The following is a 26,809-nucleotide window of genomic DNA, read 5'->3' on the forward strand; positions in this document are numbered from 1 at the left end:
AGTTCTCTCCATCAGCTATGTCGGGCGACAGTGACAGGTGAAGGCAAATCACACCCCTTGACTGAGATGGGCAGACACACTCAAGAACCATATCCAATTCTCTAAAGACAACCTGGGTGACACTAGCTATTCCCTGATAAGAACAGATTCTCAGGGAGAAAGCTTGGGGGAAAAAGAGGAGTAGCTTGCAAGGAACACCCAAATAGTTCCTCTGCATTTATCAAAATGCTTTCAATGATTATTAAATCGGTCCGCTCATACTGAAAGCCAGTTCATCTTCTCTGAGATTGTCTCTGTGCAGATCCTCAGGGGAACGGCCACAAAGAGGATGTGATTCCAACTGGAGATGCAATTTACCTGGAAAACTAGTATCTGACCACGGTTTTCTGGCAGCAATTTAAGTGAACAAAGCAACACATTTCTTTTCAACCCTGAATCACCACTGAGAACTATTGGGTGTAAACTGGGAACACCCTGGGTCAGGTGCTACTTTTTTTCTGAAATGCTTGGGGGATGTGCCAAGTGGAGACCATTTCAGTTGTCTAAAGTGGCCCTGGCTTAAGAGGGTCAATCTTCATCTGACTTGGGGGCATCCAAGAGCCACGTCTCACCAGTGTCACTCATGACTGGAGCAGCTTTTAAACCAAGTGGGAGCATGGCTATGAACGGTTTGGCTTTGATTGAGAGAAATAAAGATGTTTCTGACACTTAACTTTTTCTAGGGCTCTGGTCTACATAAGATATAGTAACTGTCTATTTTCCCATCATACTTTGCAACTTTTCCCATCATACTTTGCAACTTTTCCCATCATACTTTGCAACTTCTATAAGCAATAGAGGTGATGCACAAGAAGACCGTGCCTGGGGAATGATCCCACTCCTAGCTCTGGGAAGGAGAAAGGTGCAAGCTGCCTAGCCAAGTCATTCCAAAGTTGAACATGCTGACTTCCCTGAACAGGAATGAGGAAGCTGTGGCCTGATAAAAATTTCATATAGAAGAGGTGTGTGTGTGTTTATTTATTGCGTTTCCATACCCGCCACCCCCGACCCAAACTGCTGAATGTTTGCTGGGCTTTATCGCTTCCAAGAGCAAACCTATGGCTCCATAAGAGAGTCCTGGCAGGCATAAAACTCCCACTGTGTATATTTATGCTAACGTTATCAGCCAAGCTATGTAATTTTTATTTATTTCTTACATACATACATAAACGGCCTCCGGCCACAATGAAAATCTTAACACGCTTAGAAAAAAGGACCGATTTACCTCAAAGTGGAAATCTCCCCCCTCTTCTTTTGGTGAGGAAAAGTCTTGATAAGTACCACTGCCTCTAGGCAGCAAATTATAATAATAATTAATAATAATAATAAATCCCTGCATACTCTCAAGGATAACCTTTTTAAAACAAAAAAGTGATAAAACTTTTGCAAATGGAGGTATTTCAGTGCATTCCTATCACTAATGCACATCCAAGTCCAAGTATCCAAGCCAGTAGTCTCCAGTCAAAAGACTTTTGAGATGTGCCTCATCAGCATCTCCCATGGTGAAGCCTGCGGACTTCTGATTTCACTGACTCTGTCTCTCCCTCAATCCTGCTTAACTGGGAGCTCTGAAGTGCACAACGCGAGTAGAGCCCTCAAAGAAACAGATTGCCTCATAAAAGGGAAAGAAGGAAGAGAATGCAGATTCGCAGAGGGCTAATCTAGTTGTTCTCGCTCGTTTCAGGGCCGCTTGAATTTCTTCTGGGTCAAAGTAAAGAGGAATAGGCCACCGAGCCCATCCATTTCTACAGAGCCAAGTACAAAGCCAGTCTTCTTGTTAAGAAGGAAATCCAAAGGCATCTTGGAAGCCTCCATCCACCACAGAACATTCTCTGTAATGGGAAAGAACTTGCCACAGCTACTTGTCCTATCAGCAGAGAGACCCTCTAACAGCCCCAGCGACATGTTAGAGCAAAACTTTCAGATGCCAACAATCCAAGTCTCAGCTTCTGTTTATTGCAGAGACAGCATTCTTTGTTGTGGCAGATGTTTTGAGGCCAGAGCTGAAGGCACAAAATGAAACACGTTATGAAAAGAAAAAGAAACCAAAATCTACTCGTGTAGGGGGCGTGGTGGGAGGGAAAACAAAAACCCTGAGGTGTTGCAAATGAATTTGGGGACTTGTCACGTAAATGCCTGAAAGGAAACAGTAAGGAAATAAGACTTCTCAGAACCAACTAGTTTGCAAGGTATTTGACAAAAAATACCTTTCGAATGAGGGGAAAAATGAATCTTTTTGCAATCATAGTTGCAAAAAGTAAAAGGACCAACAGCAATAACCAGATTTATCTCACCCTCCTCCACCCCCGAGTTACAAACAAAACAAAACAAAAACAAAACATTCAAACTATTCAGATAGTTTAAAATAAAAGGGAAGTAAACACTTAACCCTCCCAGCTGAAGGAAAATAATTCCAACAGGCGTCCGTAATTTTACAGAATGGCTTTTTCTCTCTCTACAGCTCCACATCATCCTGAAGCAAATCTGTGTCTTCTTCATCCAGTAAGAGGTCAGGGTCTATCACTTCAGTACCGTCCATGACCTCTCCCAATTCCTGAACAACATCGCTGCTGAGGTCATCGGCTTCCTCAACCTGCTTTATCAAGTCCAAATGATCCAAGGGTATCAAGCTATGCCCAGAGGGCCCCGTGGTCCTTGCAATCGTAGCCGCCATTTCAGCTGCAACAGCCGCCTTCTGGGCTTTCTGTCGTTGCTGCTCTTCCTGTTGCCGGTGTGTTTTCATGTGAGCATTCCGGCTTTTGATTTTGAAAAACATCCTAGTGGGGGGGGGGGGAGAGGAAGAGAAAGGAATGCAGAGAGAGAGAGCAGATTTCAGAAACAATTATTTTGAGTATATGGGGACCTGTGTGCTACTGTGAACATCCAAAAAGTGTAGGGGTTAGTTGAATATACAGTTAAATGCATTTTCAAGCAGGCAGACTTTGGCAATATAAAAAAATTATTATTATTATTATTATTATTATTATTATTATTATTATTATATCCTGCCTATCTGGCTAGTAGTAGTAGCAGCAGCAGTAGTAGTAGCGCTAGTACAGTCATACCTCATGTTACGTCTGCTTCATGTTACATTCTTTCAGGTTACGTCCTGCGGCGACCCAGAAGTACCGGAAAGGGTTACTTCCGGGTTTTGCCGCTCGCGCATGTATAGAAGCGCAAAATGACGTCATGCGCATGCGCAGAAGTGGCGAATCGCAACCTGCGCATGAGCAAACGCGTCGCTGCAGGTTGCATTCTTTTCATGTTGTGAATGGGCCTCCAGAATGGATCCCGTTCGCAACCAGAGGTACCACTGTATTACTATCATTATTACTACTATTACTACTATTATTTTGCACCCTGTCAGCTCAGCTGCCTGTCTGGGGTAACTGCCCGCACTGCCCTAAATCCAGCACTGTTTCCAAGCATTCACAAGAAGGGAACCAGAATAAACTTAAGGTGTTAGTTAAGCCCTTGAATGATCATTTCAAGGGGGGAAGGAGGCTGCCTTGTTACCAATGGAAGGATACTGGAAGGCAAGGGGAGAACTGGGCTCCAAGGATGGGTGCCCTCTGCTCTCCCAACACCCCTCCGGTCATCAAGGGATGGAGGCAGACCAGGCCCTTTTGCTGCTAGAAGTTCCTTTGTAGAAAAGAACTCTGGGTTGAAATAATGAGCAACAGAGGGTATGCATCCTCAGACACCAATTCCCTCATTCTCCAGGATCCTTTGGGCCAAGCATGTCTCACTGCTGAAAGGGTGGTTGTTACAAGAAGTCCCAAGGGGAACTGACAGCAAAGCCTCGCAGGGATCAGCAGCAGGGAACCATCTGGCCTTCATCAGACCTGCCAGGCCTCCAGATTTGGACTGTGAGGCTCTTTTGGCCACACCACACACTCACCTGTCCAACCCTTGACATTATATACGATGCCAGGTGTGGGACGGGTAAAAGATGCGGCTGGGTCAAAGGCATAACTTACCAGCTGATCAGCAGTACCTGCAAAACACAGCTGCTCTATACTGATTCAGACCACTGGTCCATCTAGCTCAGGACTGCTACCTGGAAGCAGCAATCTGGGAATTCAGGCAGGGAATGTTTCCAGCCTTCCCAGGAGATGCTGGGGTTTGAACCTGGGACGTCCTGCAAGCACAGCCAATTTTCTGCCGCTATGATGCAGACCACCCGAAGATTCATAGTCCAGTGGTACACCATACAAAGTACTTCACAAACAACCACAATCACCTGCTTGTCAGTTCCTGCAAAAAGGCCGGCATGCCACGCGTTACTTTGAAATAGCCGGTTGATTGATGAAGCTTGCACATTTCAAGCCCCAGGTGGCTCCATCCACGTCTCAAACTTGGTCTACAGCAAGTGGGGGAGATGGGGATCCAGTCCAGTGGCCAGATCTAGTTCCCCACCCTGAAGACATAGAACCTCCTGGTGCAGCCAAGGGGTCTTGCTGTCAGTGCCTATCAGCTGATTGGTGCTGGCAGCAAACTACCCTGGGATTGGCTACATTAAGAAGTTTCCCATCTTCTGTTTAGGTGTCAAAACACTGCAGGTAACCCAAGGAGGGATCGCAACAGGACCAGCCAGGGGTGTGGTCTGGGAAGGGTGTGTGGCCTCAGGCACATCCCAAAGGCCGGACAGGGAGGCCTGGTGGGGCACATTTTGAACCTGGGCCAAATGTTCCCTACCCCTGGTTTATACAGTGGTTTATACCATTCTAGGGAGCCCCATTTCTAACATCTCAGTTTATTTCCCCCCTGATGAAACAACTAAGTTCTCTCTGTGTTTCCCACATCTACTCACTTGCCACATTCTTTACAAGGGAAAAGTGTAGTTGGGTCTGTCTCGCCACTTGTCGTGCTGTGAGCTGGGGAGCTTTTGGCAGGGCCGTAATCATTCTGGGAGCTGGATTTCTGCTTCGAACCGTGGCTCCCACCGCGGGTTTTCGTCACAGGGTTTGTACCGCCATGAATGCGAACGTGGCCATTCAGAGCTGGTCTGGAGTTGAACATCTAGGGGGCAAAAGGATAGCTCAGTTGGTAGAGCCTGAGACACTTAATCTCAAGGTTTTGGGTTCAAGGCCCATGTTGGGCAAAAGAATCATGCATTGCAGGGGGTTGGGCAAGAGGGCCCTCGCGGTCCCTTGCAACGCTACAGTTCTAAGTCACAAAAGTGAAGTGCAATCAAGAGTTTCCCACAGGCCACTGTGACAACTGGATGTTGCGCTACGACGGACCTCTGGCCTGATTCAGCAGGCTCTTCATATGTAATATCAAAGCATTTCTAAACAGGGACTTGTTTTGCTCTCATTCTGTTTGCTTGCTTAAAAACATAAGGAGAATCCTGCTGGACCAGTTAAAAACTTCCATCTAGCCCAACTTTGCTTTTCTTGAGCACCGTCTTAAACAGAAAGGGGAAGGAAGAAAAAGGGAAGAGACCTCTAGGCACCTAGGAAGAGACTTCTCAGGCCTCGTGTGTTTTGGAATAAATCCTACTTCAGGGGGACTTGAATAACAGTTTGTGACCCAGTCTGTAAAGCACAGCTGCAGCTTGGTTCCTAGAGCACTCAAAGAGGAGGATTTTCTCAAAAATGTGTTGGGCTTAATAAACCTTTTCTTGTGTACTTGGGAGACCTCCAGCCTTTTTCTTCCTATGATGGCGGTCAGCCACTTCAACAAGCCCTCCCCAAATGTTTTACCCTTTCATCATAGGCGAGTTGATCCATCTCCCTAACGGTTTTGGGTTGCCCTCTTCTGACCTTTTTCCAGCTCTACAATATCCCTTTCTGAGGTGGGGCAATCCAAACTGGACGTAACAATCCAAGCACAGCTGTACCATAGAATTAAAATGTTTCCAAGTCCACTTACCGCTCCGCAGTCCGGCATTTCACATGTAAATGAGGTCGCCGGAAGGGTGGGGCTTTGCAAGGAAGGCAGGTTAATAGGTTCAGCAGCAATAATTGAAGGTGGCTCGGGAGAATTCTGAATTTCGGCTTCCTCTTTGACTGACTTCTTGTCCTCCTCTGCCTGCTCCTCTTCCTCTAATTCATCATCTTCGCCGCTGGTCTGAAATTCAAAAGGGATTTTAGGGGAGGTGGGGTGGAGAGCAAGCATGCCTTAAATAAATGGGAGACAGGAAAGCTCTTCTCTCAGCTCTGAAGGTGGGAGGGGTCTTTCCCCAAGCTGGCTGACCTCCTCCCAGCTTGAAAAATCAAGTTGAACAGCTGGTAAAAGCTGCTTTCACCAACTTGGAGCACTCTGGCTAGCAGTGGCTCTCCAGGCAAGAGGTCTTTACTATTCCTTGCTATCTGATCCTTTAAACTGGAGATGCCAGGGAATTTCTGAACCTTGGAACAATGTCAGAAATAAATATGTGGAGAGCACAAATTCACTAGCTAGAAAAATAAAAAGGAGGGTGGCTCTTACCAGGCATTCATTTTTCACTTCTGCTAAGCGTGTTCTGTGCTTTCTTCCTAAATGCATGATTTTCTTCCAGGTGTAATAGTATTCCACACACTGGGCCACCGTCTTCGACTTCACCTACAGTCAAACAGTAATTCAGATGTTGCAACATTGATCTACGATTGTGTAGCGTTCAGCACAACACCAAAAACACCACTCACTCGTGTCTTGATCACAAAGAGTGGAAGAAGGCTTGAAAGCATGAATTGGGCTACAGATCTTATGGAAGTATGTTTACCTATGCTCCCAGTCACATGCTCATTTTTATCCTGCCTGTCCATTATGGAGCACTGGGTGACAGTCCTGTTTAGACTGGGAGCATAGCTGTCAACTTTCAGATTTTAAAATAAGGGATCAGCAGTCTCACCTGTCCCGGGGAGCCTCGAAAATAAGGGATCAGCACCCTCACCTGTCCCGGGGACAGTCTACAGGATATCTAACAATCCGGGAAAGCAGCGGGAAGCAGTGGGAAACTGGAATAAGGGAATTTCCCGCAAAAAAAGGGAAGGTTGACACTATGACTGGGAGAGGGGCTGGGCTGAGAGGAGGGGCTGGGCTCTATGTCACCATTGAGATTCATTTACGGAGTAGGGAATATGAACTTAGGTCTCCCCACTTCAACGCAGATGCTCTCTGCCCCACCCACCCACCCTTCAACATTCCCTCTCCCCTGCTCTAATTTCAGAAACAAATTCTTGCTCGGTATCACAGACACAGTAAAATAAACCGAATGATTAGAGGAGTCTCTCATAAGCTAAAATGTATGAATTCCCCCCAACCTGGATGAATGAGCAGTGCTTGGTGGGAGAGTGTGGAAGGAAAGTTAATGTCTACCATGTGGATAAGAGCACATGATAATGGTGAGCATTAAGGCCCCTCTGGGTGAGAGCCAGGGAGGCGGGGTCTGTGTGGGAGATGGGGTTAGGGTCCTTGGAACGGAGACTGAGTTTCGGAACCAAACAATCAGATACAGGTGCACTGCGTGTAACAGGGTGATGTTTTGCATCCTACTATTCTATTTGTGTGTTGACGTTATTGCTTAAATTGAAATACTAAATCTGTTTCACTTTTTTGTATTGTTTTATACGATGCTGTGTGGATCTCTCTTTTTCTTTTTATACTCATATTTTCCAGTCATTATATTTATTGTTCATTTGCGACGTTGTGAATCACTTTGGGCCTGGTTTTTGCAGGAAAGTGGCAAAGAAAAGCAACAGGGGATGATGTTGATGATAATGTTCTACTTTCATATGGTAAAACTAACTTAGTGGCTGAAAACCACAAGATCAGGAATGTCAACAAAGCACGAACAAGGACAACAAGCCTTACCATTTTCTGTACCAAAATAAAATCTTTGCCGTATGTGTATAATGCTTTGCTGAACAGCTTTCTTTCAATGGGTGTCCACTGGTCTGAACCTGAAAGAAACAAACAGATAATAATTGAGGGTGGGGGTGTGCCTGAACCATGGTACAAAAATAAAACTGCTATCACATTTGCAAAGCTAAGCAGGTTCCGGTATGGTTTCCAATTGGATGGGGAACCGCATGTTGAGATTCCTGCATTGCAGGGGTCGCTTCCAACTCTACAGTTTGAAGATTCTATGATTTCTGCAAGTAGGTGTGTATGTATACTGTCAATGGAATAACTATTTTCTCTGAACTTCATCAGTGACACTAAGCAGCTGCATTCCTTCCACGAGCAAAGGACTCACACACAGAACTAGCCTTTATTAGGTAATCCTTTTAACTCATCCGTTCAGGAACTTACCAGCATAGTGATAACTTGCCAGAGGATGCGATTTTGCTCTTGCTGGCTTCAACAAAAGCAGCATCTCCAGAGCGACCTGCAGGACAAAAAGAGGCAAGCAGAATTGTATACAACTTTTTCTTAATTATTATGACTCTATCTTCTTTTAAGACTCTGTGACACTTAATTGCTATGACTCGTTTGCTTCTTTTAATAACGTAATAAAATAATATTTACATACCATTTGTTCTATGTGCACTAAGAGCTCCTTATACATTTTCTCAACAATCCTTTTTCTTAAAATTTATTTATGCTTTTCAGATTTATACATTTCACTATAATTTTACAATATACAATTTTAACATTTCAAAATTTGACTTCCTTCCCCCTCTTTCTGGTGTTCCTTAAATTTATTTTTGATACCTTCTGAATATCCAAATTAACTTAATTTGCTCATTTATTCATCTGCTTTAAATATATACTCTTATAAAACTGCAGGTTATTGCAATTATCCTGCCAATGTTCTTATCTGTTTACAATTTATCTGTAAATATTCAATAAACCATCTCTATTCTTTTATATAACGTTTGTTGCCTGGTTTCTTATTTTTCCAGTAAGTTCCACCATTTCTGCATATTCCATAAGTTTCTGTATCCATTCTTCCTTTGCTGGGACCTCAACAATCCTTAAAACAGCCCTATGAGCAGGCCAGTCTTATTATTCCCATGTTATGGATGGGAGAGCCCATCCAACCTTTTGCACGAGATATACCTGTCTCATTCTCTGACCATTTTAAATGGGCCTTAGACCCAGGATGTTCTGTGTGATTTTAGTTGATGCTGGTTTTGCATTTTGTATTCCACGAGTATGATTTTAACTACTGTTGATTTGGAGTATTACTGTAATTCTGCCATTTTACAGATAGGTAGCCGTGTTGGTCTGCCATAGTCAAAACAAAAAATTGCAACTCATCACCAAACTTAAAACCATGGAGAGACCTGGTCTGAACAAAGACATTGGATTCTTATCTCATTATACATGACAAAGCCATTTTTCTCCTTCTCACCCCTTGCTTTTTCCTGTAAGACCTATTGCAGTCGTTAAGAGTCGTCAACAGGCTCATCACAGCTATCTGCCAATCACCCATTCCCACCACCCTTCTGAGTAATACCCCTCCCCACCTTCTCACTATATAGAAGGATCTGGCAACTTCTGTTTCAGTGTATCTGAAGAAGTGTGCATGCACACGAAAGCTCATACCAAGAACTAACTTAGTTGGTCTTTAAGGTGCTACTGGAAGGAAAAAAAAATTTTTGTTCTGCCATTTTAGTTAACTGTATTTTAAACGAGCATCATCCAGGGTTTTGTTTTTTGTTTTTTTTAACAATCAAACAGTGTATAAACATTATGAAATAAACAAGTCAACTGGTGGTTTTGAATGTTTTTCTAACGAAAGGCAAGGTATGTGTTTTTTAATGAACAAATAAAAACTAGGAATAATAAAATAAAAGGTTTCTTTTGAGAAAGAATCCATTCTTTTGCAATGGATCCAAACTACAAGAAAGAAGATTCCACCTAAACATTAGGAAGAACTTCCTGACAGTAAGAGCTGTTTGACAGTGGAATTTGCTGCCAAGGAGTGTGGTGGAGTCTCCTTCTTTGGAGGTCTTTAAGCAGAGGCTTGACAACCATATGTCAGGAGTGCTCTGATGGTGTTTCCTGCTTGGCAGGGGGTTGGACTCGATGGCCCTTGTGGTCTCTTCCAACTCTATGATTCTATGAAAAGTGGTGGGCGCCAGAGTGAGGCTAAATTCTCCCAATTAGTCACTGGAAAAAGCTTGCTTGTGCCAGGTTTCCTCATGAAGCCTGTTACACATATCTTAACACATATTTGGGAGAGGATAAACAAGCTGCTCTTACCATAACGTCTCCTTTAGCCTCAAAGAGAGAATGCAAGCCATATTCAAGGTTGGTTCCCCCACCAGTTAATACACTTGAACAACACAGATTTAAAAGGCTGGTCACTGTAAGAAAACAATCCAAAACAGTATTGTCAAACCTGTCCAATATTCAGCCTGTAAGCAAAAACATAAATCTGAAAGGGTCATAAAGTCAGCACAAATCTTCTAATTCTTACAAGCTCAGATTCTCATTTTGAGAAAGTTGGAACAGAAAACCATTGGTACCTTGATTCTCGAACTTAATCTGTTCCGGGAGTCTGTTCAACTCCTGAAATGGTTCGAAAACCAAGGCGCGGCTTCCGATTGGCTGCAGGGGCTTCCTGCACTCAAGCGGAAGCCGCGTCGGATGTTCGGCTTCCGAAAAATGTTCGCAAACAGGAACACTTACTTCTGGGTTTGTGGCGTTTGGGAGCCAAAACGAGGGAGTACCAAGGCATTTGAGTACCAAGATACGAGTGTACCAGACAAGTCCTTCAGAGGGGGTGGCCGAACGCATATATAAGTTGAAATGCACCTACCAGCATTATTTTAAACACTGAGGAAAATAATATTGCTTTAACCTGTTTTACGGGTTTTTATATTGTATTTTGTACAGCACTTAGACACTCTTAAATATTAATTAAGCTACTTATAACAGCTAATAAAATAAAATAAAAACAGGTGGCAACCGTTTTGCGTGAGGGTTCTGTTCTGAGTCCCCCCCCCCCACGTGTTGGCAGTCATATGTTGCTTGGATGAATGTAAAATGATCTCGCTGCCTGTATCAGTAATAATTTTTATCAGATTTATATGTTGTCCTACAACCCGCAAGGTTCTCAGGGTCATACGTGACAAAATAAATGTTCAAATAAATATGAAAACTATATAAACCAGGCATAAGGAAAACAGAAGCATTAAAATAATACCCTACAAAGATTATGAACAGTCCAGCAGCCAGGCGAAAAACTCCCATGGCTTAAGGAAAAAGGCACATTTTGAGCTGTGTCAAAGTGGTGATCAGGCTAAAGGACAGCAAGAGGTGTTATTCTGCACAGATACACGGCAAGTCATGTGAAGGTCAGTACCCATTTAATGAAGCGATGACTTTTACGCCATAAGACACAGAGGTGGAACGATAAACCGGGACAGGACACTTGGCAGAGATGCTTAGATCAGTTGCAAAGGGGGTTAGAAAACACAGTACCTCTTTGCTGAATATCTTCATCTTCCAGTTCTGGCCCTGGTTTCCAAACTAAAGTTGCCATGTGGTCCTCTTCCCCCACCAACGCTCTGTCTTCAAGTTCAGGAATATCGGCTTGGAATCTCGATCCAATATTGATATGCCTGAAAGCATATAAAGAAATTTCATCTCCTCCCCATTTCACTCACTCACCAAAATTTGCCGTTGAGGTTTGGTGGGCAAACTACTGTGGTTAAAGCGTTGGACTAGGGCCTGGAAGACTAGGGTTCAAATCCTCACTCAGCCAGGAAACTCAGTGGGTGACCTTGGGCCAGTCACTAACTCTCAGCCAAACCTACCTCACAGGGTTGTTGTGGGGATAAAGAGGAGGAGGGAGAACCATGTATGTCACTGTGAGCTCCTTGGAGGAAAGATGGAATATTCCCATGCAATACTGGTCTGGAAACAGGATACACTCCGCCCTGCTCAACCTGACTTGTATAAAACCTGAGTGGGGTCTATTGTTGCACTCTTAAAAGTACCATGATTTAAGAAATCTGCTTTTAGCGGTGTGGACTATATTTGGGGGCGGCTTACATTCAGGCCAATACAGTAATAAACAAACAAACAGGCCCAGACATAGCGTAAAATCTGTGAGGAAAAGCAAGGGACCTCTCAAAATGAAACTTCATATTAACCTAAGTCTTTAAAACTGTACCCTTGCCACAATAGAACTGGGTGATTAAATAGCCATGGAATTCAACGGCAAAACTCTGTCTTGAGAGAAGAGTTAAGGAACAGAGTTAGGACAATTAAAATGCTAGCTTTAAAAACTGAGCTGTTCCAGTTCTTCACTCTCCAGCCCCCATGTGGACTTTTTAAACAGATATAATTGTAACGAAAAACAATATGAATAAAATGCAATTGTGATGTGAGGCGGAAAGGAATTCCCATCTTGGCTATTATCTGCCAAGCAACCAGTTGAAAATGGTTATGTATGCTTAGTTTAGCTGAACGTCGTTCCATTAATAGTTAAGCTGAGTGAGACAGGGATTTTATTAATGGTTTGAAAAGCTTAAACATGGTGCCCAATGAGTGCAAGGTTTTAGGAGCCCCCAAGGAAATCTGGGTCTTTGACTACATCAGTTTGCCACACAGAGGGATGGGAAGTGCAAGGGTCACTAAACATAGGAAAGAATACATTCCTCCCGGGTATTTAAAGTGTCAATTCCATATGCTTCATTTTGCGCTTAAAGATACCTCCTTCCCCATCACCTCTGATTGAGCTATTTACAGTGGTACCTCAGGTTACAAACACCTCAGGTTACAAACACTTTGCAAGATGCAAACGCAGTCCTGTTTTGGATCACATTCAGTTTATAAAACTACAGTGGATGCCGAGTGTTGTCTGAATACATGAGACTAGTTCTTACGGTTCTACGTCAATGGTCTGTTCTCCAGGACCTGGGGTGATCGGGACACTGACTCCATCAACACTATCTGTAAGAAAAACAAGAATATGTCATTCTGCAGGCAGGCAGGCACTCCCTTCACTAGTACAGATTTGCATCTTTCTGGGAAAACCTAACAGAAAACAAAACTAACAAAAAATACACATTTTCGTACAGATAGTCCTAGGTTCAATCTCTGGCCTTTCCAATTAAATGGATAAAGATAGCAGGGGATGGGAAAAAGCCGCTCTCTGAGATCCATCAAAGTAGACAGGGATGGCAAATCTGAGACCTTCAAGAAGTTACTGGACTAAAACTCCCATCATCCCTGGCTATTGGCCATGCTGGCTGCGGCTGATGGGAGTTGGAGTCCAACAAAATCTGGATGGCCACAGGTTCTTAAGAAAGATTCGTACGTTCGGCGGCATCTGTATATATTACTAGCATGAACTTCACACTTGAGACTATTTTGTAAAAAAAAATTCGAGTTAAAACTGCTAAAGAGATTATTCAAGGCCACAAGCAAGTAAAATTCTGCACTGATGAAATGGGGGGGGGGTTGTTAAACCATTGTGTAACCATGGTGAAAACTGTCCCACTGCAAACTAGTGGAGGTTCTACAAATGGAACAATGTATGTCCACCCCCTTTGAACATTATCTGCTATCTTCATCTCTTCATGGTGCTCCAGAACCCAAGATCTGAGAACATACACCTTTTTTTTGCACACACCTTTCATCCAGACAGTTCTCATGACAAGAACCTAAGTGGAAATGACATAATGGCCCCCTATGCTCAAGAAGCCCCACCTGGTCCACAGGGCTGATAAGAGACCAGTGCAAAACCAGACCAGGATGGGGAGTTTGAAGAGGCCAAACGCAACCATCAACAATTGTACACAATGCATCTTTGTTGCTGGACTATACCGCATGAGGTTGCAAGTGAAGGGGCTGGGGTTCAAAAGTTTGAAGGCTCCTTTGCGTAAAAACCTCCCTAGCAGGTCAGAGAGAAGACGAGGCTAGAACCCTTTTTTCTAGAGAAATAGGTGCCAGTACTCATCATGAAGTTGTTACACAAAGTGCCACACCTTTTAACAACAACAAAAAGAGGTGCTGCTGCTGGGTACCCTTGAGTACCCCCTGGGGGGAAAAGCACCGGCTTTGACTAGAAATTCTAGTTTTGTATATGCAAGCTATTTGCTGTTGTTGTTTTTTAACATGAGTGACCATTTATATATTCTACCTCCCACCTGCAGCCTCAAGTGGTACAGTTCATCAACAGATATACAGTGGTACCTCAGGTTAAGTACTTAATTCGTTCTGGAGGTCCATTCTTAACCTGAAACTGCTCTTAACCTGAAGCATCACATTAGCTAATGGGGCCTCCTGCTGCCACTGGAGCACGATTTCTGTTCTCATCCTGAAGCAAAGTTCTTAACCCGAGATACTATTTCTGGGTTAGTGGAGTCTGTAACCTGAAGCATATGTAACCTGAGGTACCACTGTATTATGTGGGGCAAATGATCATGTAGCCCAATCCTAAAATGGATTGGATGGATTCCAGGGGCAAATGGAGGAGTCTTTCAGGGTGGCATGTTCCTGGGGATATTCTACAATCCCTCCTCTTCAGACACGTGTGGGCAAGAGAGAAACTGCTATCCGAGTGACCACAAAATAAAATGCCGTGTGATTTAAAAACCAGCACTGTGCTATACAGAAGTGAGGCAAAGTCGTCAGCATGGAAACTGGTTAAGTTTACAGCAGTGGTTCCTAAACTTTCTCCCCCGTGGACCACTTGAAAATTGCTGGACCACTTGAAAAAATGGCCTTGGCAGAACACTTAATTTCTGCCTGTTGCGGCAACTGTAATGCACTGGGCCTAGATACCGTATGATTTCTAATTGTCCTTTAATGGCTTGGGTTGCATTTAATTGCATTCTACAGAATCTGCATCGCGATACAGTAAAATGAAATGCAAGAAATAAAACGCACGACAAAACACAACTAAAAATCAATATGTGTATTCCATATGGACATGTCATGAACCACCTGTAAGAAGCTCACATACCACAGGTGGTCCATGGACCACAGTTTGGGACCCCCTGGTTTACAGTGCATCATCATACTTACTAGATCGACAGAGAAGCATCCGGGGTGTGGGTGTCAAAGGTGTGAGCGGCAGCTGGGGGTGAGACGCACCATGAGCGGATGTGATAACGCTGCTGAAGAGGCCAGATCCATGACGTACCGGGCTGAGCATGGGAGGTGGGGTGTAAGGAGGGGGGTCGTGAATGCTATCAAGCAGGCGGTCTCCCAGGATGCGGGGAGAGCGAAGCTGGCTTTGGTACAGCGTCGCGCCCAGGTGGGATGCAGCGAGGTTGTAAGAAGGTGGTGGTATGAACAGAGGCTCAGGTCTGTGGCGGTATTTTTTCTTGTCTTGAAACGGTTTGAAGCTTTCTTCAGAGTTGGCCGTGCTTTGGTGCTGTTTTCTGTTGAGGTCCTGAATGGAAGGTTTTCAGCATTCAGACAACTTAAGACGTAACATGGGCAAATTGCATCATATACTTGGGAGTCTCAGGCGGACACGAAAACCTGAACCAACTCATGAGCCTCTATGAACCAGCCTATATTTTGACATCAATGAGGTGACACCCCAAAACAACCTCCACCATTTTTTTCTTTGGTTGATAGCTAAGAAGTGGGCTTCCACCCACCTTCCCTCAGTTCTTCAATGGTCTGGCACAGTGTGGGATTTTCCCAGTGGTGAAATGATTAGCAAACTTAAGTTAAAATGGGCCAAGCTAAACCAGAGACCTCCATATGTACATTGGCAGCCTGACAGGGATCTTGACAGATCCGCAAAATATAGAGCTATGTGTGTACTGTATACTCAAAGTCTTGCAATTTCAGCCGCCAACTTATCTTTGATATTTATTTCCACTATCAAATGTGTTCATGAAACCATGCTTCAGCTCATCATTAGTCTTTAACTTGCTTTATTGGCATGTATGACACTGATTTTATGACCTGTGCTGCAGACCTCGTTTGCTGCTTATTTTACGTATAGGCTCCAGTTGTTTTAATTGATACCATCCTCATTTATTTGCACATAATTCATTATTTAGAGAGAGAAAAATGATAAACTACTAAATCAAAGACCTCTCTAAGCAGCGTAAAAATAAAACAATTGACCAATGCATATCTAAAATCCATAAAAACTGAAAGACAAATATACACACAATAATCATCTTTAAAACATGGATTAAAAGAATCAATTTTAAAATAAATCAATACAGGAAACTAAACTGCATTTGGCTGGCTTGTTGATATGAAAAAGCTTTCAGCAAGCACCAAAGTGGTACACTGCTTATGCTATAAGTTTGCTTTCCTGAAGACATATATGTGGGGGCTTTCGTTGTTGTTGTTAAAACTTTCCATTTTCAGAAAAAAAGTAAGAGTGGAATCCTAACCTCTGCCTGCCCCTAAAACCAATGGAGTTAGGATGGTGTCCTGATGCATCTCTGCTGACCTCCACATGTGGAGAGAAGCATCAACATCTGAGAAACCCCCAGCTATGCAGAGGAGGAAGAGGAGTTTGGAATTGATATCCCGCTTTATCACTCCCCTTCAGGAGTCTCAAAGCGGCTAACATTCTCCTTTCCCTTCCTCCCCCACAACAAACACTCTGTGAGGTGAGTGAGGCTGAGAGACTTCAGAGAAGTGTGACTACCCCAAGGTCACCCAGCAGCTGCCTGTGGAGGAGCAGGGAAGCGAACCCGGTTCACCAGATTACGAATCAACTGCTCTTAACCACTACACCATGCTGGCCACACTGCCAACCATACCCAGGCAGGCAGAAAATCTATTGCCAGTGGTTTTCTTGCTGGTTTCTGCAGGCAGAAAGCTTCACAGGATTGTTCTGAGGGTAAAATATATAGGGCAGGAGAACCATGTATGTCACTTTGATCTCTTTTGGAGGAAAGGAGGGATAAAAATGTGGAAATAAATGAATCCCTCTCACAAGAAGCATTACGCAGGGCAAAATGGGGACAAGAACACTAAGCTCCCTACCCCTCAACTGCTACCCCCCTGCACAAGTTGGAGGTCAAATATCTGAAGCAGGGAGCTTCCAGGACTCAGGGGGGCTCCCTCTGCGATTCAGACAATGCCACGAACTCACAGAGGTTGACACTGGGGAGTCGACTCCCCGAAGGTGATTTGTGTCCTTGAGAATTCACACAAAGATATCTATAATCTGCTTTGGGGGGGTGTTTGTATGTATAGGGAGGAAAGGAAGGAGGAGACTAATTAAGTCCTTCACAATACCTGCTGGAGTATATTATTCTTACAATAATAATTAGGCGATAAAGGCTATTTATCTGCAGGAGACAATATTAGGCAAAATCCCACTCAGCCCTGCTCCCACATTATTAAAGAAGAAAATGGTTTCGAGCAACATTAAAAACAAACAAGCACAAATAACACTGATAGGCAATAAATCCCTCTGCCTTTTTTTGGTGGAGGGAAGTAAAGCTTCCCATTTAGGAATATTGGGACAATTCAGAAAGAAAAGGCTGCTTCTGCCTGAACTGGAAGAGACCAGGGTACCTGTTAGGGCTGGGCCATTTAACAATGTATCATCCAAAATTGAAGTCCATATTGTGATATTGGTTTCATAATTTTTGACCAGGCAATATATCGCGAATCATGGTGTGGGTGTGTGGGTGTGGGTGTGTCTAGGTCTAGGGAATGAGTAATTGTATCAGGCATAGGCAAACTCGGCCTTCCAGATGTTTTGGGACTACAATTCCCATCATCCCTGACCACTGGTCCTGTTAGCTAGGGATATAGGAGTTGTAGTCCCAAAACATCTGGAGGGCCGAGTTATATATATATATTAGGAGACATCTGAAGGCAGCCCCTTTTAAGGAAGCTTTTTACGGTTTGATGTTTTTCTATATTTTAATATATTCTGGGGCAACCCAGTTGGATGGGCAGGGTACAAATAATTATATTATTACTATTATTATTGTTGTTGATGATGATGATGAACGTCGTCATCATCATAAATCACAACGTGGAAAAACCTGTGAAGCCAGCCAATACCTCTACATAGCTCCATACTTATTTCAGACATTGTAATATATCAGTAAGGGACGTGGGTGGCGCGGTGGGTAAAACCTCAGCGCCTAGGACTTGCCGATCGCATGGTCGGCGGTTCGAATCCCCACGGCGGGGTGAGCTCCCGTCGTTCAGTCCCAGCTCCTGCCCACCTAGCAGTTCGAAAGCACCCTTAAGTGCAAGAAGATAAATAGGTACCGCTTTATAGCGGGAAGGTAAACGGCATTTCCGTGTGCTGCTCTGGTGCCGGTTCGCTGGAGCAGCGTCGTCACGCTGGCCACGTGACCCGGAAGTGTCTGCAGACAGCGCTGGCTCCCGGCCTCTAGAGTGAGATGAGCGCACAACCCTAGAGTCTGTCAAGACTGGCCCGTACGGGCAGGGGTACCTTTACCTTTACCTTTAATATATCAGTATATCGCGATGTTTAGCTGGTGATATATCACAATGTTGAAATCCAGGAATCGCCGAGTCCTAGTACCCTGTATTGCATATGTCCAAACAGGGATGATGTTTAACAGGAAGCACTTTTTTAAAAAAAATGCAGAGGGATTCACGAGGCACCCCTAGCACAGTTAGTAGCAAGAGAACACTCACAGAGGACAGGCAGGGGCTGGCCACGTTAGGGGAGCATGGCGGAGAGCAAGTCATCCTCACAAGAACGGGCATCTCATCATCTGAGACAGGCTTATCTTTAAGCACGGCGCTGCTGTCAGCGGCCTGCTTGCCGGGATCGGGTGACGGCAGCTTAACGGGCACCGACACAGGCATGACGATGGGGACGAAGCTCTCCGCCTCGGAGGGCAGCTGCTCCTGCTGGTGTTGGCGCTGGGGCTGCGGCAGGCTCTCCCCTTCGTCCTGTGCAGACAACCAAAGGCATTCAGCCTCAACCGTGGACTGCTCCCAACTAGAACACTAAAAGGCAGCACAGACAACAAATAAAAGAGTCTTCTGGTACTCTCAAGGTTAGCCAGCTTACGGAGGCATTGGCCACTGTGGGCTGGAGCCCAACTATGTAGCGGATCTGTCAAGTATCAGTATGCGGTAGGGGGTCAACACCGCTACTACTCTGGAAAACACAGCATGAAATGTGGCACGTGCACATCCCAGGCAGAAGAAACGCCCCAGGGCAGAACAGAAAGTAGACTCAGGTGAGGTGAGTGGAGAAAATCCCTGTTTTGGGGGCAGGGATTATTGGTTTGTCGTCATTCTTATTTTTGTTATGTATTTTGTGGGTTTTACATTGTAATTTTATGTTGGTGAGCTCTACAAATGAAGGGTGGTATACAAATTTAATAAATAATAATAATGGTGTCATAAGGAGGCGTCGAGGTGTGTTCACAGCAAGGAGCCCCTTTCACTTGGAGGCTAGCCAAACCTTGCGCCTCAGAATAGCTCTCAGGTCTACATGACATCAGACATTGACAGATCTCCATCGATGGAGAATGAACATACTAGAAAACGAAACTGGAGAAAGACACATTTCCTTGACAATAGCAGGATCAGATTGAGAATCACTGTATTTTTTAAAAAAAGGAAAATTGCAAAGCAAAGCAAGCAGCGAACTTTAGTAAAAAAGGGTGAAGGCCATACAGCAAAACACCACAGTGTTACCTGTCTGAGGGCAGGAGATGCCCGTATCCCTCCATGAGACCTCATGTGGCCATTTAGGGCTGGCAAACTCTTAAATTCCTTCAAGCATACAGTGCATGTGAGTTTGCTCTTTGTTTCAGATCTCTCACTATGAGTTTCTTTATCGTGAATGCTGCTGCAGAAAGGAAGGAGAGACACATTTTGATGAGAATGTTCCCAAATACATTTTAATCCAGCCACATACATGTACTCTTAAAAAATAATAATCACAGATTCTCTCTCTGACAGGGCCAGCTCAAGACATTTTGCTGCCTGAAGTGAAGGACCAGGTCTACTCTAGAGCAGGGGCAGGCAGAAAATAGATGGGGAACTGCTGGCAGATCTTCAGTAGACTGGCATGGGGTTCTGACTCCCAAATGTCTAAACAGAAACCTTCTCTGCTGAGTCCTGACCATACATTAGGCTGCTGAGAAAAAGAGAGATTGGTGGGGAAACAGGTGTACATTTATTAACCTGGGCTGAAGGTGTGCTTGTATTTAATTCTTACTGTGCATCCACCCTTCAGAACCATTATTTTGCACCTAGCTTTGAATAGTTCTGGTAAACAAAACAAAAAAGCAGATCCTGCGAGTCTGCCCACCCCTAATCTAAGGAGATCGTGAGCCATTTTTTCCTCAGAAAAACATCCACTGTCAGAATCAATTCTGTGAGCAAGTGCTTTTTTTGCTTTTTTTTAAGCAATCTTCTCACAAAAAAACTATTTTTGAGTGAGGATTAATGAAATTTCTCCTTCAAATGCTGAAAGTGCTTGCCGTTTATTACCGTTGTGAGGTTTTAACAGGTTGGCCCTGATCCAATTCACGGCTAGTGAAAAGGTGGAGAGCAGACAAGTGTTAACTCAAGGGTCACTTTTATGCTTTTATGCAAAAGGTTCCATCCAGTGCCATTTTCCTAGAAAAAGAGGTGCCAGAATTTACAATGAACAACTCCATTGTTCTCTTAGAATGGCAATGACGCCCACCTGAGAGGTGCCAGAAATGAGTTCCGGAGAGTTCTGGCTGGTTCCATCACTAAATTAGTCCCATGGGCCACAGACTGAGGAAGCAACAGGCACCAAAACCATTAAGTCAAAGATTGGTAGAATAAGTACCTGATGCTTCAGAGCTCTAGAAGATTCCACTACATGGCCAATAAACACACAGGTGGACTTGCATGAGGCTACTCTTTGAGGACTTTTGAAAAAACGAAAGTTAAGAATACATATGTAGCTATAGCACAAATATACCTTTGCTCGGGGGAAACTGACTGGAGTCTTCCTTCAGGTAGATGGACCTGCTGCTAAAGGAAGAGATGAAAATACTGGTATATATCAGCATGCTGAAGAATCATCTATCTAGACTCACACACATGTAATGACTCATTCAAATAATCATTTAAAGAGTTTCCCGCAACCTCCCCTGCCCATTCACAGATGTGTGAAGGTGAACGATGCTGTTACGCTAACTGGTCTTATCTAGGGAGATCAGAAGGTTCCAACAGCTATGAAAGTGGAAGTTGCCATTGTGTTTCCTTATTTGCCCCAGGTCCAATGGAAATCAGTCTAGCAAATATGATCAGTACTCACTGTTGCTGTTGCTTTCAGCCCACAAATTACACATAAATGATCACGCCTGCATTGTGTTTCCTTTGCACTGAAATATTTGGGCTGGAATAATTTAGTGACATCCTAATTAATGATGTGAACTGTGTAAGCTATGCTTAATTCCACCACATCAGACAGCAAGACAAGCTGCAGCAGAATGGAAACAGCGCTGCATGCAGTAAGTATAGGGCAGAACGGGGGGGGGGGGGGATGCCATCTTACCTCCCTAGTTATGTCCCATCCGCAATGATGTGTATATTTGTGAAGCCCCTGACCAGCTTCACATTTGGTGCTAGTGTGAAGGAGCTGTATGCACACACAAATGTACATGAATAGAGAGAACATCCAGGGGGAATCATGTGAAGCATACAGCCGCTTGGCTTGGCTTGGCTTGCAGAGACAGACTGTAGCTGGTGCATGTATTGATGGCGGACTGACCCTGTTCCCCCTTCAACACGTGAGGGGTGCTCATTTGAATATGTATACCTGAAGAAGCGTCTCCATCCCCATCATCCAGCCCGGACACTGAGGTCCAGCGCTGAGGGCCTTCTGGTGGTTCCCTTGCTGTGAGAAGTGAGGTTACAGGGAACCAGGCAGAGGGCCTTTTTGGTAGTGGCACTTGCCCTGTGGAATGCCCTCCCAGCAGATGTCAAGGCAATAAACAACTATTTTACTTTTAAAAGACAACTGAAGGCGGCCCTGTTTAGGGAAGTTTTTAATGTCTGACCCTGTATTGTTTTTAATATTCGGTTGGAAGCCGCCCAGAGTGGTGGGGAAACCCAGCCAGATGGGCGGGGTATAAATAATAATTTATTATTATTATTACTATTATTATTATTATTAAAAGTTTTTCTAGCATTGCACAAAGAAGCCAGAACCTTTGTAGAAAATTGTTTATGCTTGCAGAGAACTTTCAGCACTCTGCCACCTCCTTTTGCTGCCTGCACAAACCAGGTCTAAATGGGATGCAGTCTGGGACTTGTGAGAGGGGACAAAGCCTATCTCACACCCCAGACACTGGGTTTACAGGGGCTGCACGGGGAATATTACTGTGGGAGCAAAATGTTCCCCCTTCCACCTGTGGTCGGCTTGGCTTCCACTAACAGAGACCCCATGGTGATAATTAATCTTTGAATGCAGAATGCTGCTGAATTCTCCACTTGGGGATCTCTGTAATATAATATATGGACCCTCCACTAATTCATATCCCAGCCATCAGAACTATGGGCATTTTTTTCTAGTTTAGCAACATGTTGCCTATTTGGGAGAGGGGTAGGTATACAGTGCTAATGAATGCTAAGTAGTTACCTGACTGACCGCTTCTCCTGAAAAGAACATGCCTGGACCTTGCAAGTGTAATCTGAAGCCCTTCCTTACATGCTACCGCCAAGAGAGGCTCAGAGGGTGGAAACGATGGACAGAGCCTTTTCAGTTGTAGCCCCTCTGCCTGTGGGAATGTCCTCTCAAGTGAGGCCTGCTAGCACTGACACCAGGTAAAGACTACCCTCTCTTCACCAGGGCGTTTAATGGAATTTGACACAGCCAGGTCAAGGTTTTTCTGTCAGTGCCTTTGGCATGGAAGCTGGCATTTTATGCTATGTATTGGGTTTTTCTTTTGAAGAAAAACAACTGCCACCATTAGAATTTAAACAAGCACAAACTTTTATGTTTTTAAACTATGCCGCCTTCAAGACTGCCCTGTATTAGGAGGCCAACAAATTACCGTATTTTTCCATGTATAAGACTACACTTTTTCCTAATTTTTTAAAGTTTAAAATAAGGGGTCATCTTATACATGGATAGTGCATAGTGCATTTTCTTAATTTTGGGTTTTAAAAAAATAGGGGTCGTCTTATACATGGGGGTGTCTTATACACGGAAAAATATGGTAATTAATAAATAATAATAATTTAGTTTTTATTATTTGCTGCCCATCTGACTGGATTGCCCCAGTTATTCTGGGCAGCTTCCAACAAAAAAACAACAACCCAATAAAAATCAAGCATTAAAAACCTTCCTAAACAAGGCTGCCTTCAGGTGTCTTCTAAAAGTCAAATACAGTGTACCTTGGTTTTCAAACAGCTTTGTTCCCGAATGTTTTTGCTCCCAAATGTCATAGAATCATAGAGTTGGAAGAGACCACAAGGGCCATCGAGTCCAACCCCCTGCCAAGCAGGAAACACCATCAGAGCACTCCTGACATATGGTTGTCAAGCCTCTGCTTAAAGACTTCCAAAGAAGGAGACTCCACCACAAACCCATGTCACAAACCCAGAAGTGACTGTTCTGGTTTGCAAACTATTTTTGGAAGCCGAACATCCGACGGGACTTCTGATTGGCTGCAGGAGCTTCCTGCAGCCAATCAGAAGCTGCAATTTGGTTTTCGAACATTTTGGAAGTCAAATGGACTTCTGGAACGGATTCCGTTCGACTTCCAAAGTACGACTGTAGTTGTTTATTTCCTTGACATCTGATGGGATGTTCCACAGGCAGGTGTCACTACCGAGAAGGCCCTCTGCCTGGTTCCCTGTAGCTTTACTTCTCGCAGTAAGGAAACCGCCAGAAGGCCCTCGTAGCCGGACCTCAGTGGCCAGGCTAATAAGTTGTGGATTCACCAAACTGTTGTGCCAATGGGAGCCTAAAACTTCTGAGGGAATTCCACTTCACACGGCAGAGGCGAATTTGGTTTCTGCTTCTTCCCAAACTCAGATACAGGAAAGAAAGTATTACATACCTGAGGCCACATTGGACCAGGGGACAATGGCTGTGGCCCTTTGCTATCCACGTGGATACCTTCTGGGGGCATCAGAGGTTGTTGAGGGACGCCACCAGCGACAGAATTCATGTCCTGCTGAACTGGGCCCTCCGTCCCTTCTGCCAAGGGGAATCCAGGGTGCGAATCCATCAGTGCCTGAGCCTTGTTGTTGCTCTGGTAATGGTTTGGCTGACTGGCATCTCCTGGTGGCGGCTGCTGCTGCTGCAATAAGCTTTGTGGATACAAATGTCTGAAGGGTTGCTGCTGATCTTGATAGAAGTACTGAGGCACTGCTCCCAGCTGAATGAGCTGTACAGAATGACCCCGATCCTGAGAGTACTGATGAGTCTCGTGCAGAGGCTTCTGGTCAGGATCTCTGTGAAAGGCAGGAAGTTGCATTTGCATCTGCTGCTGCTGCTGCTGCAACTGTTGCATCATAGGCTGTATTGAATAATACTGAGCTGTTTGCACTGGGCATTGCCTCTGCTGCTGCTGCTGCTGCTGCTGCTGCAACTCATGTATTAAAAGCCTATGTTGTCCTTGGTGGGATTGCTGCTGCTGCTGCTGCTGCTGCTGCTGCTGCTGCTGCTGCAGATAGTATTGATCCTGCTGTAGCTGCTGCGGCATCAGGTGCTGAGAGTGCATTTGCTGGAAGTGGGCCTGCCCTTGATGCATGGCAGGGTGCATCTGCAGATGGGCTAAATGCTGCTGTTCGTCGTAATAGAGGGGTTGCTGGTGCGCCATCATGTGCATGTGCTGCTTCTGCGGCGTGCCGACAAAACCCTGGTGGACTTGCTGCGGCAGCTGTTGGTATCTCTGCACGGCAGGCTGCTGCTCCACCGCAGGCTTCTGAGACAGCAGCTGCCGAAGGGCGCTGTCGCCAGTGCCGCCCATCGCCGAAGGCTGGATGACCTGAGATACGTTGTTGACTTGGATCCTTAAGTTCTGGTTTGCAAACACTTGGGCGAAGGAGTCCAGCTTATGCAAAACGCCACTCGTCATCTTCTGCGACCTGACCTCGTTGGCTTGGGAACACAGATGCTCGTATCCGTCAGTTACTTCGCCTTGCCCCGCTGAGCCCCACATGACGTTTTGGTTGTTCCTCACTGGGGCATGGTTCCCAGAACCCAAATGCGCCCAACTGGATTGCCTAGGAGAATCCATCAACCCAAGGGTTTTGGACCCAGCATTCAAAGCTATGTTTTCCCTGGTGTCTTGGGGGAACGATGGGGAGAGCGGAGATTCCTGAGTTGCATCCATGGCTGATGTTCCATAGCTGTGGTTTAACGGTGCAAGGGAATTTAGGTGTTGTTGTTGCTGCTGCTGGTAATACAAGCTTTCGTTGTTGTTGACAACATGGCTCGTTTTGTACATTTGCTGATCTCCCATTTTCTCTCAACAAAAACCATTTAATTTTTAATTTTTTAATTTTTTTAAGAAACCACACACCAAGATCTGTAATCCCTGAGAAATCGTCTGTGAAGTTATTTATTTTTTTGGCTCTTCCATCTGCACTACGGAACTAAATTCTTTCTGGATGGCTGTTCCCCTTTCAAGCAGAGAATGTTTCATTCCTTCATTAAACGGGCCGAAAAAGCATCAGTCTTCATTCTAAGAATATACTCGGCATACTCTGGACACCTGGGAAGGGAAAGGAAAAAGGTGTAATTGCTTTTATTCTGTTCTGCATAGCCTTATCAACTTTCCTTGGGACAAGAGTGCACCTAGCATAGTTAAAACAGAAAAAGGAAGGAAAGAAAGAACACTTGACCCTACGCAAAAGTGCAGGGTTTTTTTAAGAAAAGGTCATTAAATCTGTTATCAATGAGAAAAACATTTTTCTGCTCTTCATTTCTATGCTCTAAATACAACTCCAATGCCACACCCCTAGGATTTCAAATACAATGAATTAGTGGGGTGAGTGGCTGGAATGCAGATGAAGAATTCCACTCTCCAAAAGGAAATGTCAGGTAATAATCATTGCTCCATCCACTAGCCTTCCCCGCCAAAGACTCCCCTTACCTCCCTATGGAATCCCCGGAGAAGCAAGCTGTCTGGCTAACAGAATGGAGAGTGCTTCTCCACCTCTTTTCCACAGGGTGTGTCTCAACCCAGAGTTAAGAAAAGCAAACTGCACCCAGCCATCACACACTCTCCTGCTCCCTCCAGTCTGCCCCAGATTCTGGCTTCCTTCTTCCACCCCCCCACCCCCCCAATTGTATATGAAGGTCAGAGTAGAGAAGTCTAACACTGCAAAGGCAGTAAGAATGCAAAGGCAGAGTGAGTTAGTGGAGGTGATGTAACATAAAACCTAGAGGTGGCTACCAACATCAGAAGCTGTCTCATACGGGGTCCACCTAGTTGGTTATCATCTACACTGATTTGCAGTGGCTCTCCTGGGTTTCAGACTGGGGTCTCTCCCAGTCCTACCTGGAGATGACAATGATTCACATTCTGCATGGCAGAGAAGAAACACACTGAAGGTCTACTGGTTAGCCACAGTGTGCAATCTCCAAAAAACCCTTCTGAAGGTTTATTCTTCAAGGAACATTTGGTCTACCAACTGGCAGACTTTCTTCTGTTGCCCCTGGAAGATATCCAGAACAGACACCAGGTCTATCAGCTGGTCAAATGGATAGACTTGGTGTCCAAGAAGACCTTACTAAAGTCTGAGTCCAGCTTAGAAACCACACCTATCAATGTGCCCAAAGTTGGCTTTTGGGAAAACCTCTTGCTGCTGTATGGAGCAGACAACTCTCAAATTGTACTGGGCTTACCCTTCTCTCCTTTGAGAAGCTCTCTGTTGCTGTTGAAGGCCAGAGCTGAAACCAACCTATTCACTAGTGGGTAAAGAATGGCCTACAAGAAGCTCT

At 44.6% G+C, this 26,809-nt stretch overlaps 1 protein-coding gene across 5 annotated transcripts; it reads right to left on the reverse strand.

Annotated features, from left to right (window-relative positions):
• Nucleotides 1–1,265: 1,265 nt before the first annotated feature.
• TRERF1 (transcriptional regulating factor 1) lies at nucleotides 1,266–25,573 on the reverse strand. Of its 5 annotated transcripts, none has more exons than XM_053383281.1 (14): nucleotides 23,916–25,573; nucleotides 20,825–20,874; nucleotides 19,561–19,714; nucleotides 18,544–18,861; nucleotides 14,959–15,328; nucleotides 12,813–12,879; nucleotides 11,404–11,543; nucleotides 10,180–10,283; nucleotides 8,281–8,356; nucleotides 7,840–7,928; nucleotides 6,475–6,588; nucleotides 5,917–6,114; nucleotides 4,853–5,061; nucleotides 1,266–2,816 (listed from the first exon to the last, which is right to left on the reverse strand). In XM_053383281.1, the coding sequence occupies exons 1-14, from the start codon at nucleotides 25,323–25,325 to the stop codon at nucleotides 2,495–2,497; spliced, it is 3,621 nt and encodes a 1,206-aa protein (XP_053239256.1). In that variant the 5' UTR covers nucleotides 25,326–25,573; the 3' UTR covers nucleotides 1,266–2,494. The 5 variants fall into 5 exon arrangements, with proteins under 5 accessions (XP_053239256.1, XP_053239257.1, XP_053239255.1 ...); XM_053383282.1 differs by having other exon boundaries at nucleotides 18,544–18,804; nucleotides 20,825–20,877; XM_053383280.1 differs by having other exon boundaries at nucleotides 20,825–20,877.
• Between the last annotated feature and the right edge of the window lie 1,236 nt (nucleotides 25,574–26,809).

This window comes from Podarcis raffonei, chromosome 3, assembly GCF_027172205.1.
Source record: "Podarcis raffonei isolate rPodRaf1 chromosome 3, rPodRaf1.pri, whole genome shotgun sequence".
NCBI classification, from domain to species: domain Eukaryota; kingdom Metazoa; phylum Chordata; class Lepidosauria; order Squamata; family Lacertidae; genus Podarcis; species Podarcis raffonei.

What these genes read in the sequence shown, in the direction of transcription:
- TRERF1 (XM_053383280.1), bottom strand. Translation starts at nt 25,325, where the DNA reads ATGGGAGATCAGCAAATGTACAAAACGAGCCATGTTGTCAACAACAAC. An exon ending in TGAAGATATTCAGCAAAGAG is followed by an intron (nt 10,284 to 11,403) that starts GTACTGTGTTTT and finishes GTTTTCTTACAG; the next exon opens with TGACCAGCCTTTTAAATCTG. An exon ending in GGCAAGTTATCACTATGCTG is followed by an intron (nt 7,929 to 8,280) that starts GTAAGTTCCTGA and finishes TGTTTCTTTCAG; the next exon opens with GTTCAGACCAGTGGACACCC.